The sequence below is a fragment of the Podarcis filfolensis genome, assembly GCF_964270895.1.
Source record: "Podarcis filfolensis genome assembly, chromosome: 11".
In the NCBI taxonomy this organism is placed as follows: domain Eukaryota; kingdom Metazoa; phylum Chordata; class Lepidosauria; order Squamata; family Lacertidae; genus Podarcis; species Podarcis filfolensis.
Genome location: NC_139613.1, coordinates 30,353,652 through 30,375,925, shown reverse-complemented (window position 1 = coordinate 30,375,925; position 22,274 = coordinate 30,353,652). Strand labels below are relative to the sequence as shown.

The 22,274-nt window shown below is 40.5% G+C and overlaps 1 protein-coding gene across 4 annotated transcripts in view; it reads right to left on the bottom strand.

Moving 5' to 3' along the window:
- Positions 1 to 18,669, bottom strand: part of ZFYVE16 (zinc finger FYVE-type containing 16) — a 30,463-nt gene extending 11,794 nt beyond the window's left edge. Inside the window, exons 1-11 of one of the 4 annotated variants that reach the window (XM_083577348.1) lie at positions 17,968 to 18,139; positions 17,166 to 17,219; positions 14,508 to 14,616; positions 11,952 to 14,158; positions 9,103 to 9,199; positions 8,113 to 8,214; positions 6,508 to 6,629; positions 5,747 to 6,128; positions 4,889 to 5,005; positions 3,870 to 4,025; positions 2,539 to 2,763 (exon numbers count right to left, since the gene is read on the bottom strand). In XM_083577348.1, the coding sequence (XP_083433474.1) occupies positions 2,539 to 2,763; positions 3,870 to 4,025; positions 4,889 to 5,005; positions 5,747 to 6,128; positions 6,508 to 6,629; positions 8,113 to 8,214; positions 9,103 to 9,199; positions 11,952 to 14,158; positions 14,508 to 14,577 (3,478 nt within the window). In that variant the 5' untranslated portion in view covers positions 14,578 to 14,616; positions 17,166 to 17,219; positions 17,968 to 18,139. Of the gene's footprint in view, positions 1 to 2,538; positions 2,764 to 3,869; positions 4,026 to 4,888; positions 5,006 to 5,746; positions 6,129 to 6,507; positions 6,630 to 8,112; positions 8,215 to 9,102; positions 9,200 to 11,951; positions 14,159 to 14,507; positions 14,617 to 17,165; positions 17,220 to 17,967 lie in introns of those variants that run through there. The other 3 variants (XM_083577347.1, XM_083577349.1, XM_083577350.1) reach the window with 3 other exon arrangements.
- Positions 18,670 to 22,274: the final 3,605 nt, after the last annotated feature.

Below are 22,274 nucleotides of genomic sequence, written 5' to 3'. Positions count from 1 at the left end.
GGGGATCTTCATTTCTAAGCGGATAGCCGCATTACTTACGCATGTTGGTAATTTTAGAAGTCGGCGTAAGAATTGGCTTTGAAGTGACTCTAAAGGTGAGAGATTTGCAAAGGCAGCCCATAAAGGTGCAGCATAGGCCATTGTGGCCATCACTTTGATGCTATACACTTTCAAGGCCGCAGGGATGAATAAGGCCCCCTCAGAGTAGAAAAAACGGAGGAGGGAGTGTGATAGGGCTTTTATCTTGTTTTGAAGATATTCAAAGTGCGCTTTCCACCCTAAATTATATTGAAAATAAATTCCTAAATATTTAAATTTATGTACTTGTTCGATTTTCGTGCCCTCCAGTTTCCATGAATAAAGTTTTTGACTCCTTGAAAATATCAGTACTTTGGACTTGGTGTGGTTGATAGACAGATGATTAGAATGGCAATATGTCACAAAAATCTTTAGTGCCCTCCTTAAACCCACTCTGGAGTAAGAGAGTAGTACCGCATCATCTGCGTAGAGAAGTAAAGGACAGCGGTAATCTGCTATACGAGGGGAGTGGATAAATTTTTGTGAGACGGCTAATGGGTTCCTCATATCACTGATAAATAAGTTAAAAAGAAGAGGCGCTAAAATACAACCCTGGTGTACACCCTTATTTACTGGCACTGGGTTAGTCAGGTCTCCAGCAGGGGATAATCTCACCCTGGCCACGGACCCGGCATGAAGTTGGGAGATAAGCCACAATAGCCTTCTATCTATTCCCCAACAGGCAAGTTTATCCCACAGTAATTTCCTCGGAATACTATCAAACGCAGCTTTCAGATCTATGAAAGCTGCGCAAAGTTGGCCCCGTCGAGGTGTCGAGTATTTCCGGGCTAAGTGATAAAGAATAATTGCCTGGTCTGTTGTGGATCGGTTTAATCTAAATCCAGCTTGCTCATGTCCAATCAGGTCAGCCTCAACTGACCACTTCATCAGCCTTGCCAGCAAAAAACGGGCATATATTTTCCCAATGGACGATAGCAGACTGATATTCCGATAATTCCCTGGGTCACCGGGAGGGCCTTTTTTGTAGATAGGAATTATAATGGCCTCCTTCCACATTCCTGGTATTAAGCCCGTGGCATTTATTGCGTCGAACGTTTTAGCTAAAATCCCTGCCCACCATGCAGAATGAAGCTTTATAGCCTCACCAGGGACCAAATCTGGCCCAGGGGCCTTACCAGTTTTCAGCTCAGCTATCAATTCTAGGATTTCAGCAGGGTCGGTATTAGGCCAGACGGGAAGGGGATTAGTAGGTCTCCAATGAGTGGCCGGAGCTTCTGCCACTGAGAAATATTTTCTCCGGAACTGCTCCCACGTAGGGGCCAGGATCATCGTTAAGGGATATTTCGTGTTTCTTCCCTTTATTAAGGACCAAAATTTCCGGGAGTTATGAGATTTTGAGGCAGAAATTATAGTCTGCCAACGATTTAAGTGCCACTCCCGTTTGGCCGATTTCTGGGCCTGTTTGTATCCTTTTTTAGCCAGGGAATAAGATGGAGGTAAGGCCGGAGCGCCGGAAAGTTTATAGTTATTATATATTGTATGTAGATTGAGTCTGGCTAGTTTGCAAGCAGAGTTGAACCAAGGGGCGCCAAATTTAAAATAATCGTTTTTAGCTCCATAGGTTGTAGAAGTAAAAAAGCGAGTTAAAACTTCTATCAGGCAAGAAAAACAATTCATACAGGTAATAGGGTCACGCGGGACTATTCCTACATCCATCTGATCACCAGTAAACTTTTCTCGGATAAAATCCGTATATCTATGAGCGAGGGCAGGGGACCATCTAGTCCCCTTTATTTTAGTGGACGACTCCACATTCACCGGGATTGGGTGGGAGCGGTCGAGCAACTGCCAGTCAACACATAACTTGGTTGTCAGGGGAAGATGGTCACTAAATTGGGCATTATCAATTTTAAAAGAGGTGACATTCAAAAATAGATCCCGGGAAACCAATACACTGTTTGATTTTAACCCCAGGTGGGTGAACTCTCCTGGTATGTCTGGAGGACACCTGCCATTTAATATAATTAAGTTAAGGCGTAGAGTCATCTGATAAAGCATCACTCCCGCCTTATTGACTTTTACATCCTTTGATATTCTAGTGGGGGTGTATACTAGATCATAAGTTTGAACGCCGGGGTCAACCCACCACTTAGACTTTTTAAGAGCCTCCCGATTTGATGCTATCCGAGCGTTAAAATCACCTCCAGTAATGGAGGGGATATTGGGATATTTAAGATAACAAGAAAGTAAAAAATCCTCTAGGGATTCCCATCTAGAAGTAAGATCAGCTGCTAACCCTCCCGGAGGGAAATAGACATTTGTAACCAATAAAGAGAAGTTTCCACCAGAGATCAGTCCGGTAATAGCATAAGGCGGAAATGCATGTACTAGTGAAAGTTTAGCCCGAAGTTTGAGGGAGATACCAATTGTAAGGCCACCTTTAGGGCGGCCACCGTTCGTTGATCTAAGTATATGAATTAATATGTGAATGAAACTCACCTCCATATTCTGCTCCTAATCTCAACATTAAGCGAATTGGAAACACCTTTGCCCATGGCACCTCTTGCTTCTGAATAAGAATACCACATAAAAAAGGATTTTTGGGTAGTATGAGATCATCCAGTTTCTGAAAAGTTGGTGTAACAAATAGGAATCCACCATTCTCCTTGCTTCCAAGAAAGCCTTCAGTGAAAGTAATATTTTCCAAATTTCCTATGAATTTTCCTAGTTAAAGAATACATATAGTCAAAATCATCATAAAAGCACACTCCTGATGCATACAACCATGGACATAATCATAGCTTCTAGGGCAAAATAAGATAAAGACTCTGGCCCCCAATATCTGAAAGATCATCTCCTTTCATACAGGTGTTAAAATCAGCAGAAGGGGCACTCTTTGTAGTTCCATCAGCCTCAGAAATCTGGGGTGGTGGTGGTGGCCTGGGAAGGGGCACTCTCCATGGCTGTTCCTCAGTTGAGGAATTCCATTCCCAGAGATGTGCCTGGCATTTTCATTATATAGTTTCTGTCGTGTGCTGGAGTCACATGTCTTTACCCTAGCCTTTGATACCCGATATACATATTTTCAGGACTCATCCTGTATTATTTTGACTGTAATTTGTTTTAAACTGTTTTTAATATTGAATTAATATTATGGTGAAGGGTGGGTAATAATAATATCAATTTGTTATTATAAGGACCATATGCTGAATCCAGATAAGCATGATTGTGCTTGGATTCCTGACACTACTGCCCCCCCCCCACCTATAGCACCATGACATAACACATCCAAACAAGTCACTCATGAGAATTAGGGGACCATCCTGAACAGCTGGCAGGGGCTGCAACAGAAATGGATTATTAATGGAAATAGAAAGGGGGGAAAGAGACTCCCCAAAATGAGATCAGCAACTAAGGGTGGAAAATTTCCCTGAAATGCCTGTCATTTTTTTGAGCAGCCCAGCAAAGAACATTGGGTCAGTTCTTATTATTTGAACAATATAACACCATTAAGATGAATACAGTGGTACCTTGGTAGTCAAACGCCTTAGTCGTCGAACAAATTGGCATCCAAACGTTGCAAACCCGGAAGTGAGTGTTCTGGTTTGTGAATGTTTTTTGGAAGCCAAACGTCTGACGCAGCTTCCGATTGGCTGCAGGAAGCTCCTGCAGCCAATCAAAAGCCATGCCTTGGTTTTCGAACCTTTTCGGGAGTTGAAAGGACTCCTGAAATGGATTAAATTTGAGAACCAAGGTATGACTGTACTGAAAAGGAAGTATTTCATGAAGTCTGATATGTTCTGCTTTCAAATTATAGCAAAGTTTCATACCTTTCATGGCATCCTTATATATATTAATAAATAATTTGAATATTTCTTCAGGAACATCATCTTCATTTGGCAAACAAGGTAACAGTATAATAATTTCTGCCTGCCCCAAACCATGCAGTCCATTAGTTGAGAAGTACCAGCACCTTTCTGAAGAATCTTATTGAGAAAATAAAATAAAATTAAGCAGTAGAATATTTTATTGTTAAATGCAGGATATTTTATATATATATATATATATATATATATATATATATATATATATATATTCTGCATAGTAACTAAGACATTAACATTAGGAAGTCTAGGCTATATTCAATGTTAGGGAAGTATAAACTCACTGAAGTATTTCCATTTATTTCAATGGCTCTTTTCTGAGTATGACAGTTGTATAGCACCATCTGTATTGAACTATTTATTTGACTTTTATAAGATTTTTTAAAATTTAAAAGCACTAGTTTAGAGATGGTTGCTATATTAGCCACAAAGACTCAAAATAGAAAGGTGATGCCTTTTATTGATGTGATAATTAAGCATTAAGGCATTATAGTGAACACTGTAATTCATTATTGTAAGTAAAAATATTTACAGCTGACATCATCTGACTTTCTATACACCTAAGAATCTTACTTCAGCCTAATGAAGAATTTGAAAGGTAGTATAATCCAACTTTAACCAATATTTGTTCAATTCAATGTATCACTACCAATTCAATGTATTCCTACAAAAAATGCCTAGAACACTTCAAAATTATACATGACATGCCCCCTGGGCAAGTGTTATTCATTTAAGGACAATAAAATATGTCCAGGGGTCATGCCCCAATCAAAACAAAACAAAAAAAGGGGGAAAAAGAATGAGGTTTGTGATACCTATCTCCAAAATAACTTTAAAAGGTAGAAGGCAAGAGTAAAGGGAAAAAAGCCTCAAGTAAAACTAAAGATTTAAGCCTACAGGTTGGTTCATATTTCACAGCAGCAAACAAACACATTTACATGCCATTTTCCTTGTGTACCACTTACAAGGCAGTATCTTGACATTCACAAGAAGATTTGCATTCAGGATGAATGTTAGTGGATTAGGTTCTTCAAGTAGTAAAGTGACTTGCTTATGAGAAGGATGTTCTTCTATTAAGGATTCTAAAGAAAATTTAAAACATTATTAGTTCAACAGAAGGTATTTTCTTACAGTGAGCAGGAGGAAAGCAATTTCTCATTGCAAAATACAACACTTTAATCAGAAAAATGGTCCAGCAGTAGATGTGAGCATATCTGGATTTGATGGCACAGTCAGCACATAATGCCAAGACAGACCATGGCTTATTGTAAACAAGCAGCCATGCAAGCTCCCAGAGAAGAAATTGCAGACTCTCTATTTCTCCCCATTCATCCTGCAGCTGCGTTTTGAGAAGCCATGGTTTGTCTTAGTCTGGGCTTGTGGCTTAGCTTTCTCCAGTAAAATGAGCTGTAGACTAAAGTTTGTCCCATGATTTATAGTTCATGATTTGTCTGGAGAGCTAAGCAACAAGCCCCAGTTCTGATGACATGCTAAGCTAAACCATGATTTAGCTCAGCACAACAGCAGAACAGAGGAGGAGCAAAGCAGCTACAATCTCCTCTCCAGAAAGCCCCACCTTTTCCGCATTCTCACTAAGCCAGATCATTATGTGCCAATAAGGACAATAGTATTTCTTTATATTTTAATTTCAATGTTATACATTTACCTTTTAATTGATTTTATTAATATCTTATGATTCTCAATATCATTATACACTTCTAAATTGCAAAATCAATGCAACGTAGCACATTACACTGAGAAACATTCCCATTTTTAGAAAACACACGTTTCCCAGGAAAACTACTTGGGAAGAGGAAACTCACCTTCTCCTTTTTCTCCTCTTGCAAGCAGAAGAGGAGGCAACCCATTATCCTCAGGAATAAGGCTGATCTCCTTGCTAACACAGTTTTCAACACCACAAAGCATCCTGTAATCTAATGGACTAACAGTTACATCACTAGCTTCATTTGTTGTGGCAGAAACAGGATGCTTTACTGGTTCAACAATAGTGGGGAATTCAGCAATAGCAGGAATCAGACAGTCAGAATTACATGACAACTCAGGTTGTCCTACGGGGGACAAAATATCTTCTTCTGGAACAAAAGAAGGAGGAGAACTGAAGTTCTCAGTTTGTCCAGCAATATGCATTTCATCCTTTGGTTTGATATCAGTTGCACAAACAGTGTCATTTGTTGAACTTTCAACCTATGAAAAAAATTATTCAATTAGATTGAACATTCACTTAATTCAACAGGGTGAAATCTGTACAAGCATTTCAAACAGAAAAAAATGAAAAGAGCATTGTTACACAGCCATCTAGCAATAAAACAATATATCACCTATTTTTAAACACAATAAAAATGTTATAAAACAGAGAATCATCATGAAAATCAGTAAAACAGTATAATAAAACAGGAATTCAGTAATAACAGGGTGCATTTTTCTTACAGACATTTGAAGCAATTGACGGATGATGCTTCATATATGGCAGAGGGAAGGGTATTCTAACATGCAGAAACCAAGATGGAAAATGTCCACTTCTTATTTTTAAGAAGTAGCAATTTATGATACAATTGTGGCTTACGGGATATGGTTCCTGTGGGGATCTTCTGACTCCAGATGACAATTTTGTTGTGTCAGCAACTTCCCCATTAGGCAAAATACCGTCTGCAAACCAAACTCTTTTCTGTTCTTTAGGGCACAACCCTACAAGGAGAAGGAGAAATAAATGAGGATCCCTTACTTATTTTTAATAAAACAAAACCACCTAACACTTCCAAAAAAGCCCTGCCCTGCCCACAATAGCAGTCTACTTAGAATCATTACTACAATACATAGCAATCAGCGTCTTCCCTCAATAATGGAATGGAGACTTAATGAAAGTCAATAAACTGAAGCTTTATCCAGGTAAGACTGAGGCACTGTTAGTGGGCAGTTTCCTAGAACAGTTGGATGGGAACTGGCCTGTTCTGGGTAGGGTTACACTCTGAAGAAAGTGTGTAGTTTGTGGGTATTTCTGGATCAATTACTGTCACTTGAGGCAAGGCTCAAGTGGCCTCAGTAGCACAAAGTGCCTTCCATGAGGCAGTCTGAACATATAAAACCAACGCTACCATGACTGCATTGGCTACCAATTCGTTTACGGGCTCAATTCAAGATGCTGGTTTTCACCCAGTATCTCAAGGACTTTCTCTCCCCACACGAAGCAAGCCAGACTCTGCAATTGTCATCTGAAGTCCTTCTCCGTATGTCTACTCCAAGGGAGGCATGGAGTGGAGGAACACAAGTACTGGCTGTTTAAGTAATGGTTTCCCGCTTGTGGAATCATCTCCTCAGACAGGCATGCCTGGCACCATCTTTATCTACTTTAGCTGTCAAGAAGGAAGGTTTATTTTTACCCAGGCATTTGACACTTAATTTGGAGGGTATTAGGTATATATGTGGCATCTTCCTTGCTTATTTTTTTAGTGAGGTGGGTTGAGTGAGATCTTTGTGCCTTCTAGGTTTTCATTTTATTCTGGTGATTATGATTACGATTATGAAGAAGAAGAAGAAAAGATCAGATGAACAGTTGTATATCTCAACACAAATATACCAAGACATGAGGTTTCTGCAGTTAGTAAATTTAACTATTGATGCACAAAACTATCTAGAAAAAGATGTACACAGGTGTGCAAATAAAGAGGCTTGCATGGAAGACTTGTCTCAAGACTAGCCTTGAGGAGCTCTCTTCACCTTTTCCAGGTTATGTCTCAAGGCAAAGTGTGGAGACATTGTGTTAAAGATGTGAGATAATCCAACAAGGGGCTTATTGACATTTTTGCCTCAAAATAAAAATTCTCTCCTCTGCAAGTTCAGGTTAAAACATAGCATGGGTCACTCTTTATCGGTCACCACTTTGCTGAAATCACTTCAAATTACAGCAGCACTGCTAGAAAGGAATTTCATTTCCTACTCCCTGTCCCTCATCCCCAAACATATCATGGTTTGAGTGTTGAGTGCTGAGAAAACAAAACCCAAACAGAGTATGCATATCCCACACAAGTGAACATCAGCTGCAAATTTGTTGTGCTATCCTATAATTGTCCAGAGAGGCCCCGATAGTAAATTTAGTCCTTCAGGTTACCATCACCATTTGGCTGTTTAAATACAGATATGGGTAATGAAACAGAAGGAAAATTAGGTGTACCGGTTGTCTGTGCTTCCTGCAGAGGTGAAACAGTTGAATATTCAGAGGTACCAGAATTGGGCACAAGACCCGTTGGGCTCATCATCCTTTCTAGTGCCTGTGCTAACAAAACAAAATTTAAAAAGTTTAAATGTCACAAATGTAGGATATTTCTCCTTTCTCCCTTTTTCTCACACACAGGCTTGAGGGGTCCTGAGAGGTACCCCAAGGTGAGTTTAGGATCACACCCACTTTCATTTTAACTAGGACTGCAACATTTACTGGATTTGAAAAACACAGTCAGTAGTTCTATACAGGTTATTTCCTCACTATGCATAGGAATTTATCTGTATCATACTACCCTTCTTGATGTTGGTGTATTATACTCAAATATTTGCATAGGGAGGTCTCTATGTGTACAGCCCAACATGTTAAATTGCATAGATCATTCCAATAAGGCCTACAGAGCACAAGAATGAGACCTATGCAGACTAGGCAATACAGTGCAAAACTGCTATAGAAGGCAAAGTCAAGGGTATCAGTATCAGGTAGGTGTAGGATAATTTTCATAGCAATCTATGAGGTGGGGGGGGAATAGGGAAGCAAAGAAAATGTATACGGACTCATTCTCTCTCCAACTATCAGCAGCCAGGAAAAAGCAACATAATTTCCTTCTTGGGAAATTCCATAGGACACCTGGTTGGCCATTGTCAGAATGCCAAACCAGATAGATAATTGCCTCATCAAGCATAATTATTCTTATGTTCTAAGAGGCAGTATGACCAATATATTAATCACTCTTAAAAATTATTTCTTTTACAAGTTTCTAAATATAACATATGAATGCAACTCCTGTTAACTTTATCCTATGCAGTGTTCAGATATATTACAAATGTTTCTGAGCACAATTTATAATAGAAATATTGTTCATATTGGGAAGACTGTTTCAATACTCAGGAGTTATTCCAGTTACCTTTTCTCTTCCTCCTAATTTTATTAAATCATTTTTACCTTTGTTAATGGACTCATAGCAGCTTATGCAGACTCTTGCTTCTTTATCCAGATACTGAAGTTTGCATTTCCGATTACAACAGGCTGTACAAAAAACCTAGATTAGAACAGCAGCTATATTAATAAGATGAATCTAAAAAATAGTTAAAATAATATATTACTAATTAGACAAGACACAAACAGGTGGGGGAATTAATACTATATGAACAATCTTATTTTGCAGTTTTAGTACCTGTCTTTCTAAAGTGCAGTTTTTGCAACATAAAGTTAAAGGGACCCCTGACCATTAGGTCCAGTTGCGGACGACTCTGGGGTTGCGCCGCTCATCTCGCTTTACTGGCCACGGGAACCAACGTATAGCTTCTGGGTCATGTGGCCAGCATGACTAAGCTGCTTCTGGTGAAACCAGAGCAGCGCACGAAAACGCCGTTTACCTTCCCGCCAGAGCGGTACCTATTTATCTAATTGCACTTTGACGTGCTTTCGAACTGCTAGGTTTCAGGAGCTGGGACCGCTCACAGGAGCTCACCCTGTCGTGGGGATTCGAACCACCGAGCTTCTGATCAGCAAGCCCTAGGCTCTGTGGTTTAACCTGTGTCCCCTACATAGAGCACAATAAATTAACTCTATAGCACAACACTGACATCTAGTGGAGGTTTTTTTAAAAAACCACCACAACAACAAACCTTACATTTGTGTAGAATCTATTTATGCCCAACTCACACAATTACTAATAAATTTGATTTCGGGGTGTGTGTGTGAAAAAATAGGAGGAACAAACAAAAACTCAAGCATGAATTGCCTTATTCTGATCTCTGAACAATTCTGAATCACTGTAGTGCACCAAGATGAATGCTATACTATGAACAAGTTACCTAGAATCAAATCCCTACTCAACCCATATAGTGAGCCATCTATTATTTGCATCTGACTACAGAGGTGCTGCTGTAAAGGATAAAGTGGAATAGCTTCAAATTTGCCAGTCTCAGCCCATGGGGAGGGGAAGGAATGGAAGACACATTTTGGAAAAAAAATCTCTTTTATGTTCTGGTCTAGGAAAAGAGATCAGATTGTACAGAGCTTATCTTGAGCCAAAACCTGCCTAGATCAACTTCCAAATATATTTTCAAAGATAATGAATTGCCTTGAGCAAGTTCATAGTGCCTAATCATTATCAAATACTACAACGTATTTCATACATTTGTAGTCAGAAGATAGAATTTCTTAACTCTGTCAGTGGGCTTGGTCACACTTCATTTTGAGAGCTCAGCTCTATTTTCACCCAACTTTCAAAAGCAAGGGCAAGAAGGAATGGGGATTACTTTAAAAAAAGGTATATTCTTGTGCTGAGGACACTCATCCTGAAGGGCTGGGGTGAGAAGGATTTTGGATCTGGGTAATGCAATGCAGACAATGGGGAGAATTGCCTGCCTGAAGCAACGGGTGTGTAGATGCAATTTGTCATCTAGTCAGCCTGCTATATAGTGCTAGGGAGGGGTTAGCAGTAGTGCTGCATGCTAGCACCAGTGACATGGGGAAATGTAGTTGGAAGGTCCTGGAAGCAAAATCGATGTTGCTAGGTAGAATACTGAAAGCCAGGACCTTCAAAGTAGTTTTATCTGAAATAATACCTGTGCTACACACAGGGGCAGCTAGACAGGCACAGTTGTGTAATCTCAATGCATGAATGAGACAGTATTGTCAGGAGAAGGTATTTAGATTTATTAAACAGTAGGGAACCTTTGGGACAAATCAAACTTGGATGGGCTCCACTTAACCAGGATGCAACCAAGCTGTTAAAATCAAGAACAATTTTCAAACTGATTGTGGGGTGAAACTGACAGGAGCCAAGGAGGGTCAGGTTTGGAACAAACCTTCCCCCAGGATGAAGGTGAAAAGGTTTACGATCATTTAAATAGAGGAGTATAGAACTAGGCATCAAGAGTGTAGGGGCACATAACAGCAATTCAGAGAGCACAAAGCAACACAGACTAAAATGCAAGTGCCACAGATAATGTTGGGAAAGAAGCTGTGTTTTTCTAGGAATGCTCAAGGCCTTAAGGCCAAGATGGGTCAGCTGGAGTGCTTGGTTTGAGAGGACAGATATAGTGGGTATAACAGAAACCTGGTGGAATGAAAACAACCATTGAGACACTCATCTATGGATGCAAACTTTATAGGAAGGATATTGAAGGGAGTACTGGAGGTGGTGGTCAAAGATTACATAAGAGACAAAAGTCTTGAAATCCTACAGAATATTGGATACCAGACCACTGGTTGGCCACTATTATAACAGTGTGTTGGACCAGATGGGGCATTTGGCCAGATCCAGCAGGGATCTTCTTATGTTTTTACCAGTCTATGGTCTCCCCCCGCATTTAGCTTTTAATATATGGCAGGGCAAGCTGTGCTAAGATAACATAGTTTTCTCTCTCCCCAGCACAGGCTGGATTTTCAAGACTGCACTGGGTAGCAAGTACTGGGACATTTATATGCTGCTTTTGATCAACATTTTCCACTTTTACTTGCAAACTAAAGATTGTGTGCAAACCTTAATGATTATCTAGAATACAGATTGTGTCTTTCTTTCCTTCTATATGTTATTTGTTCAGTTACCAGGATCTGAAGCCTGTTTGACTGCATTTTCAATTAGTAAAACTTTAGGCTGATAACACTTAATAGTGCCTGTTTCCATCCCAACTAAGCCAGTTTTGGGGGAGGGGAAGGATGGGAATGGTGTTAATAAAAGCAAATGCTAACCTAGAAGGATAAATACTTATTTCTAACTTCTATGATGAGCAGACATATGGACTAGGATAGATATTTAAAAATGGGTTTAGATTACTTACTTTCCCACAAGCACGGCAATGGTGTCTTCTTTTTGTAAATGTGAACTTGGCTTGACAATTCATGCAGTTTGGTGCTTCTGAATCAGGAACCCAGGATGGCTGCTTGTCCCCTGGGACTACAGCTTGTTCTACTACTTGAGCAGGTTCCGAGATAACAGGTGAGACACTACCTTTGTTTTCCAAGCAGCTTTGTGTGTCAGCATTATTAAATCTGAAGTTTGACTCAGAACAGGTTTTAGTATCTGAGAGAGAGGTATTTGAGATTGTGGAATTTATCACTTGGGGCTCACTCTCAAGTTTATTTGGACTACTAAGCTCAGAAGAGAGTTTGGATTTTGGTGAAAAGTTTTGCAACTGTTTTGGCCTTGCACCTCCACTGTGCACCATCTGTTGGCTGCTTGCGAGGTCTGAAATTTCACTTGCAGTTTCACTTATGTGATCTGAAGTCTCTTGTTGAACCGGCTGTGTTCCTTTTCCCAGCAGAATCCCCAATCTAGGTTCAGAATTGGAAACTATACAATTGTTATTGACAGAAGCTTCCCTCTTCTTAAATTCCGTTTCTACTTGTAAACTATCACTTCTGACATTCAGTTTTTTAGCATCTATTAAGTTATCATAAATCACATCAGATTCTGATAGTCCATCATCAGTGTCTTCTTCCAGAGGCTTTGAATGGCTCACTTCAGAACAATGCTCAGTTAAGAAGGCATCAAGTTCAGCATCACTAATGAGCATATCACTTCCAATAATGTCTTCTTCTATAGCTAGATCAATTGAAGCTCTATCACCAATGTCAGCAGGCAAAACACTGCTGCATGTTTCAGTAACCAAAGAAGAACTAGAAGTAGCAGCAGAGTCTTGGTATTGGAAAAGATCACATTTACTAGTAATGTTGTCAAAACCCACATTCTCGCTATCTGTAAAGGCAGGCTTCTCTAGGCAGCACTGGATGGGTTTGTTTAGATTTCCATCTTGTTCAGAAGCTTCTATTCTGTGAAACAATTCTTCTTTAGAAAGGCCATTGTTATATTTTTCTGTGTGCACAGTTACATCACTAATGACATCTGCTGCTTCACTCTGAGCAGTTTTTCCATTTGTGTCATCAGCTGAAACTAGTGACCCACATATAGAAACAGCAAGTGGAAGACAGGACAATGAAGTCTGTACATCTTCAGAGACCTCCGATGTTGAAACTATGTTTGCAGTTGCACTGGTTTCCTCTTCTGCACTAGAGATATTTTCCACAGGGGTGGGTGTTTTATCCAATACTAACATATTATCAATTTGAAGTGGGGAGGCACATAAAGTCTCTTCTTTAGGCAATATTAAGCTGGTGTTATTCAACCCATGTGTCTTTGGCAGGTTAGAGGTTTCAGATTCAATCTTATCTTCTTTTGAAATAGTTTGCTTGCCACTTTCTCCATGTATCGTTTCACTTTCTGCACTATTCTCATCTACTAACAACTCACAAGGCAGCTCATCTTTGGAACTTTCTACAGTTGGCGTTAGTTGGGCTATTAAAGCTGATACTCTCTCAAGGCCTGTAGTTTGTTCTACCTGATCAATTACTTCATTGTTATCCAAAGTTCCCGTCTTTTCTTGAGCCCCACCAGATTCCACTACATTTGCTTCAGAAAGGCTGTCTGTCTTTAGCATCACTTGGCTCTGTTTTTCGGTTGTGCCATCTTCCTTATTATACAGTGTTGTATCTTCATCAGTCAGTTGATGTGTGCCAGAATCCGCACTATAATCAACAGACAAGTTACAAGCAGTGGCTGTTATCAATGATAAATCAAAACCAGTAAGAGAGCTTGTATTGGTCTGAAAGTCACCTGGCTGCAACTTTTGAATACACTCCGAATTACTTTTTACATGGCTCAAATTACCTGTGTCACTGATAAGATCACAGACGGGTATGCTACATCGCCCAAGGCAAGAAGATTGATTTTTATCCGAAGAACCACCATCCACCATAGACAGAAGATCTAACCCAGTGACATTTTTCTCATTCTGTTCAGTGTTCAGTTCAAAGTTTGCTACATTTGTAGTCTGACTAGACAATGAGAGCTCAGTTGATGTGGTACAACTACTAATATTTTCTTGCACATTTGGGCCCAGGAATTTTGGCTGCTGGTGATCTAATTCTGAAGAAAGAAAGTGAGATTTGGAATCATGTGGATTTACAATTTTGTTGTTTTCAAGTTCATCTGAAATTAAAATAAAAATTGTTAGAAATTCATTACACCTCTCTCTCTCTCTCTCTCTCTCTCTCTCTCTCTCTCTCACACACACACACACACACAAGCTCACTCATTCCTATGGCATCAAAAACAAATATTAATAAAAGGCTTCCCCCCCCCCATTCTTCCTGTCCTTTGTCTCCCCACACCTCCCCATTGTCTGTTTTAGATTGCAACCTCCTTGGGAGCAAGAACACAGTAATATGGTGAATGAGGCCCTGTAAAGCACCATATACACCGGTGGTGTCCTTCATTACAATCCACTTTAAGCATGTTGTTCTCTCACACAAAATAGAAGCATGAAGTAAAAACTAACCAGTATTCTGCTCAAATTCATCAAGTAGCTTGTCCAAGTCTGAGACTGCTGCTTTGAAGTAACTGTCCATTCTAAGGCTGAATCTGGTAAAAGTTTTCTCCTCTTGCGCCTATGTAGAATACATTGAATTAAGCAAGGGCTACTGGTAGATCTTGAACAATTTGTAGTAGATTTTAATAAATTTCTGACTACCAATTCTTTAAAATAGCAACAGTAAAAAGGTGGTTGTATGCTTCTATCAAATTAGGCTGCTGAAAAAGAAGAAATCAAGGCCTGATTAAAACAATGATTTATTAAACTGTGGCTTAGAGTTGTGCGAGTCCAGCAGCTTAACTATGTTTTGGTTTGCTTTTACTGCTAGCAAACTATTATCTGAAGCCATAGGGTTTTTTTGCTTATAAACTTGTTTTAACTATGGCTTGGCATTATAGGTGAACTGAGCACTCTTCCCTAACCATGGTGTATCTGACTAGCCCCATTACAAAACTTGCATAAAGTCACAATCCCAAGCAAAGGTGCCAGCTTGTGCCAAAGACTGGGGGGGTGTCATGTGTGCTACGACGATGTCACATGATGTTTCGGGAGGAGCACTCAGCAGGCTTCCACAACAGGAAGAGAATGAGCTGGCCAGGGAAGACACACTTGGCTTCCTCAACCCCCAAACATTGGGGGAGGGCCAAAAGAGCTCAGGCCCCTGGAGTTGGCATCCCTGATCCAAAGCATTTCAGACTTACACAATCCTTTGACTGTGAATTGTACAACTCCCGTGATGTGGGATTTTCTTTAAAAATTCCATTTTAGAAATGCATAGCTTCGAAAAATAAATTAGTAACATTTTTTTATTTAGATATTTTACGCTGCCTTTCAAAGCACTTTACAGCCTAAAGTCATCATAAAATGGGTAATAATTCAAATAAAATAAAATAAGAACAATTCATTACAAAGTCAGTTGTAAAATAACACCAATGGTTAAAAGTACATTAAAAACAGACTGCCATAAAAACAGATGTTAACACCAGGACTACAGATCTTGTTTAAAACCAGCCTAGGAGGCAGCCAAATGTACTTCCCATGGGAGGAAGTTCCACAACAGAACCACGACTGAACCCCTAACTTTTGTGCCCCCTCCCTCTTGTGACGGGACCTTAGTAGCAGGTCAACCTCAAGGGCTGAGTGGGCTTATACATGTGCAGACCATCCTTAAGATAACTTGGTTCCAAGCCATCTAGTACCTTACAGGTAACAACAAGTATTTTAAATTGGACCTGGAAGCCCACTTGCAGCCAGTGAAGGTGGTGCAGAATCAGTGTTATATGCTCAGACTGCATGACCTTTCAGAAGTAATGGAGCAGCTACAAACTGATCAGCTGAACATTCTTCAAAAGCAGACCCCATGCAGCACATTACAGTAGTCTAGCCTAGATGCAATCAGAATAACGAATAAGAAGAGTACAAGTCAAATTGGGCAACTGGAATGGATATAATGAAATATAATAAAATCGAAGTTAATCAAGTTATTTCAGGTACTTTGTAGGAAGCATATATTTATGCTCAAAGCTCTTAAGTTAAAACTAATTTCCTCCCTTAAAATCTAAATAATATAAAGCTAGTAGGCTAATCAGTCACCCTCATTTACAATATTTATAGATATTCCAATAAAAATAATTTCCAAGTAAACCTATGAAGTGGCTTGAATATAACATTTAAGGCACGCTAAGTACACTCCATCACATATTTCAGTTCAACTACTTTTGGTTATTGGAAAAACTTTTCAAATATTTATTTAGCATCAACACTGACAAATATAAAACAGCATAAATGTTAAATGCTATAGTCAAATTGCTTTAAGTTACAAAGAATTTACAACTTACTTTAATCATTCTTGGGGACAAAAATAGCCTTAGCCTGGTAGACACTGTGACTAGGATGTGACTCCAAAGCTGGTCAGTGAAGAGTCACTGCTGATGTCACAAGATTCTCCCCTCTCTCTGCCTTGATCAAATATAGAATTTCCTTCCCATTTTACTGAAAGGATTTCCTTTGGACATGGAATTATATCACAGTATCATTTTGGGGCAAGCCAGCTTACTTTAAAATCTTAACACTTTTTATATAGAACTTAAAAACCAATATAATTTCAGGAAATGGAAATTATAATTTAAAACCTAATAACATAATTAGTCAGTATCTAACCCAAAAAAGTCTTTTAAGATGGTTCATTGAGACGTGAAGAGTAATGAAAAACAAGCTGTGGACAAACACTGTCAATTTGATCACTCAAAAATCATGTGACAAACCATGACTTGCAAGCGAAGTACTTGGTAAGCACTTTGAAATTCTTGATAAGAAAGCTAATCCTAAAGCAACCTATGACAAAACTGTCAAGTATACAGCACATAAAGATCATTAACATTCTAAATATTTCTGTCTTGTTGCTGATCTCATGTCAACTAAAACATAGGGTAAAAATGCTGCAGCTTGTGTAGACTTAGTTGCAAGAAGTCAAGTCATTTTTTAACTGGGAAGAAAACGTTCCTAACTCCTGTGCAGAGACAAGTGCAGAGACAAGCTAGGGAGACACCCTGGGGCTTCACTTGCTTGTGCTCTGAGAAGGTCCCTGCACACGGAAAAGCAGAGATTTTGGTGCAACAAACCCACCCTCGCTCGCTATGGTGTCGTCATATCAGCTTGACTTCTCACATGATGATCTCCCTTCACATATAGGAGCGGGGAAAGAAAAACACACACAAGCCGTCACATGCGAATTCTCTTGCATTATATTGGCATTTCAACCTTGAGCCAGATTCAACCTCCTGCGCCGGATTGTTTACTACGGCGGCTCCACAAACCATAAAAAGCACACCGGGGCGGACAAAACTTCTGGAGATTTATTATAATCGCACGGGATTATTCCAGCCAAGACCGGGGAAGGGGGGGGGTGTCTGATGTTGAGATTTCCAATCTCTCCAGGCGCCAGACGGAAAGTGGAGCCTGAAACTCTTTGGAGAGGCAACAAAACGTGAAGATGCCAAGCAAGGAAGAGGGTTGCAGGAGGAGAGAGGAACCCACTCGCTCGCCCAGCCCGGGAGGGCAGGACACCCCGGGGTGCCGATCCTTCCCTTTATAAGACGATAGAGCAGGCGGGTCTTTCCTACCCGCCGCTTTAGCCCCCCTCGCTCCTGCCCCCAAACGGGGAGAGGGGGAAATCTGTGGGGTGGCGAGCAGCCAGAGCATTGCTTGAAGAGATGACTCGTCCACACCGGAACCCCAAACCGTGTCTCTCGTTGTCACAGAATACCTGAGAGGAATGGAGGCCCACAGGCGCGCCCCCCCCCCACACACATCTGAGGGACAAAAAATAATAATTGGGCGCCCGACCCTCTTCTGAGGCCGAAACCCGGCGCAGGCACGCCCCCACACCAGGAAGCAGCAACAACACACACACACACACACCGCTCACCTCATGGGCGCCCCCGCCAGCTTAATGCGAGCCCCGCGAAGCGCGGCGGGACTTTCGCGCAGACTTTTTTTTGTCTTTCCCCGAGAAAGTGGGGGGGGGGGCCGAGGACTGTTCTCTTTCTTCTTCAGGTCTCCGTGCGCATGCGCTGCCCTCGCGCTCTGCCTCTTTCTCTCTCTCCGCCTTCCCTCAAGTCTCTTCTTGCTACCAATCTCCGGGAAGGAGTCAAGTGCGCTTGCGCAGTTGCTAGGCTGTTTTTCTTCTCTCCTCCTCCTCCTCCTCCGCGCTTCGGAGGTCAAGTCAAAAGGTTCGGGTGATTCTTCGGACCCGGGCGGGCGGCGGGTTGGTGCGTCAAAAGTGGTGCTTAGGCATCCGGATTGAGGTAGTAGCCGCTTGCATTTCCTCTGCTTGGGAGGTAAAGTTGCACAGAAAAAGGAGAAGGGAAGAGGACGCTTGGTTTTGCAGAACGTTTGAATAGGCTTCTTTTTTATGTAGGGATGCCAAATTTGGGAAATAATTAAAGCAGCAATACAGGACGCCTCCGTCTACTGTCCTCCCTTCAAGGTCCTTGCCTTCCCCTATTGTGATCCTTTTTAATCTTTTAAATGGACTTTGGTATCCGGCGGTGAAACGTCAAGCTCTTAAGAAAAGCAGGAGCGATCAGAAAGTGAGGCTTTGAAGGTCCTTTGGACGCTCGGGATCGCATGGAGCTATTTTAAAGGGGAAGGTGCCTTTGAGAATGTGCAGAGTACACGTAGCTGACCACTCAAAAGCCACAGTCGTCCCTGCACATTAGCGTTGGGCTTTTATTTAAGTGGCTGCTGAGCTACAGACACATATTTGTTTTATAACTACATTTATTAGCTGTCATTCAAAATGCATCATTTCCTTGTAACATATAAGCACCATAATCACTATCCTCCTATCAGCATAAGCCTGATAGCTAAGGAGTGGAGTTTTTTCTGAGGCAGCCACTAAGCTGAGGAGGTACAGTAAGCTTGCAACTTACGTGGGGCTTGCCACGCCTAAAGCCAAAACCGTGCATAGTCAAAACACATTGGGTTCAATGGTGGCTGGAATTGACAAAGTCATTTTTCTTGGAACCCCGCCCCCTTTTTATTTTTTGTTACATGCATAAAGCTTAATGTGCACAAGTTAAATGCACGGAAGTTGCGGGCTTATTGTACTTCCTCCTTACATTGGTATTCCTGGCATCTTTGTTGCACAGCTGTCCTCCTACGCTGAAGACACACCCTATTAATTACCTTGATCACTCAAGTTAAGCTGAATGTTGGAAGATTTAGGACATAGCACTATGGAATTTGCTCCCACAAAAAAAGGATTAGACAAATGCACAGAGAATAAGGTTATCAAGAGCAACTAGCCATGATGACTATGTTCTGTATCCACTTTTGGGAGGAGTATGTCTCAGTAGTAGCAGGTGGTAAGAATCACAAGTGGGCAGAATGCTGTTACACTCAGGTCTTGTTTGCGGGTTTCCCATAGGCATCTGGTTGGCCACTTTGAGAACAGAATGCTGGACTAGATGGGCCATCGGCCTGATCCAGCAGGCACTCATGTTCAGTGCTGCGAAACATAATTCTAAATAAATACATTGTGTTCTGAACAAACTGTAGCAAATATTACTTCTTCAACATACCAAAATATTACAGAATATTTAGGCAAACTCTCAGCTTGGGAGTGTAAATATAATTCATTAATATTTGGCTTTAAATTGTTTGCATTTCTGTATGACTGAAGTGTTGAAAGGGAGCCATGCCTAATTACTTAATCACTTCTCCCAAATAATTGTTTTTGTTTACAGCAGCACATCCTAAGCCTTCAGGCTTGATAATCTAATCTAATAGTCAGAATTATGTTAAAGTTTGTGAAAACATTTATTTGCTTTTAATGGCTTTTGGTAAAATAACATCAGGCGATGAAGAAACCATCTGTTTGCAGGTTACACTCATGTGCAATAGAAAACTTAATTTTGTTTTTAAGATGCACAGTGCAGTATTTCAAGGTCATAATCAGTTTTAATTGCCAGCAAATATATGTTAATAATTTGAATTTATTTATCTAACAAAAATTATAGTTTGATTGTCGTAAAGACAATAAATATTAAAATTATAAATAAAACATGTAAGCAATTTAAAACATTTTAAAATAATTATAATAGTAAAACACATCAACATTTGGATAGGCTTGCCTAAATACAAATGTTTTAAGTGGGTACAGTAAAGAGTGCAAATCAACATATATTGATAAACTTAAGGTGTTACGCCATATGTAGTCTGAAGATTGTTTTAAGCACAGGAGCTGAAAATGAGGGGTTTAGATTACTAGAGTGCTTATCTAAGGCAACTGGGACTGTGCAGAGCAGGGATTTTAAAAAAAATGCAAAATGATTTAGGAGGAAGTGGAATTGCCCCACTTGAGAGTTCAAAGAACTTTGTGACAGTAAGAGCTGTTTAGAAGTGGAAACAGACTCCCAGAAGAGGTGGTGGACTCTCCTTCCTTGGAGCTTTTTTATAAGATGTTAGATGGCCATCTGTCATTTAGTTGGCATTCCTGCACTGCAAGGGGGACTGGATGATTCCCAGGATCCCTTCCACCTCTACGATTTTTGAATGATAACCAAGTCTGCACTTAAATCCCTTCTGCAAAATACTAATATTCTGGCAGCATCCTGTGCCACTACAGATGCATATGGCTGACTGTCCCTCCTTAGAAACATTGCAGAACAGTTAAGTAGAAGGGCTATTATGGGCCCCTCCCTCCCTCCCCCCAGCCTGAAGTGATTAAGTGGAGGAACAGGTTGCTCCTGTTTGTGAGAACGTGGCCTTTGTTTCTGTTGTTGCACCACAGTTTGCAGCAGATGGGCCCTGAAAGGGAGAGTATCACCATTCGCTTTTCATTATAAAACAAGTAATTTATGCAGACACCTGCTTTTTTTTTTTTTTCAGAAATCCTCTGTAAGTTTTCACACTCGCCAGCGATAAGAAGAGTATTATTCTGGGTGGGTTCCCCCTCCCTTTTGTATCCTCTCAGCACATACAAATAATGAGTGAAGACAAACAAGACATTTTGTTTAGTTCACAACATTTGGCTGCTGCCAAAGAGCTTTCCCTGTAGTTTGTTTGTCACAGTTACAGGGACAAATTGGAACCGGTCCTTGGCTTTAAGATCTACAGCTGCTCTAATTACATCTAAATGTGCTTGTTAGTCCAGATTAAAATGGCAGCAGGAGACCAGAGCTTTAGGCTCCAAAAGAAAACAAATCTAGCTTCAAAATTAAGACTGCTGTGTACAAGGGAGCATGCAGCAGCTTTTATGGTGAAAATTGGCTTCAAAAACCTGATTGGTACAACTGCCAAAAGCTGTGGGTTTATCCACTCTGAAGTGCTAAATGTGTTTTGTTATCTAAATGTGTGGCTGACTTAACATTGTAGCTAATATCTTAAATCAGGGGTCAGCAACCTTTTTCAGCCATGGTCCAGTCCACCATCCCTCAGACCATGTTGGGGGCTGGACTATATTTTTTGAGGGGGAAATGAACGAATTCCTATGTCCCACAAATAACCCAGAGATGCATTTTAAATAAAAACACACACTCTACTCATGTAAAAACACCAGGCAGGCCCCACAAATAACCCAGAGATGCATTTTAAACAAAAGGACACATTCTACTCATGTAAAAACACACTGATTCCCAGACCATCCGCGGGCCGGATTTAGAAGGTGATTGGGCCGTATCCGGCCCACGGGCCTTAGGTTGCCTACCCCTGTCTTAAATTAAGGCCACTTTAAAGTCCCTAGCATGTAAAAATGTTACCCTTCCCCAATTGGGGGAGGGATTTGTTCACCTTAATACATGTGACTATGTCAAAATGAGGGGTGTATGAGTGCTAAGGATGCTGTTCTGTCAGCACAGGATTTATCCTTGTACAACAAAATCTCCCCCCCCCCCAATCTGTTCTGAAGGTTTCCCAAGCCTCCAGAGTAAATTTGGGGGCAGTGGGATGTACATGAGGGGAATTGTCTCTTTACACTAGTGCTAATCCTTGCATTCGCACTTTTATTTAGTTGAATACTGCCCATAGTTTTGACACACTGTTAAATTATAAATGACATTACTTAATTTTTAAAATAGCAGGGAATCAATTAATTTATGATCAGCAGAGGAAAAAATTGTACCCAACGTGCTAAACCATACATCAGAACTGACCCACTGTAATTAATAGACTTAAAAGTCTACTGATTTTAGTGGATCTAGTCCCTATGTATGTATGTGGATACACAACCCA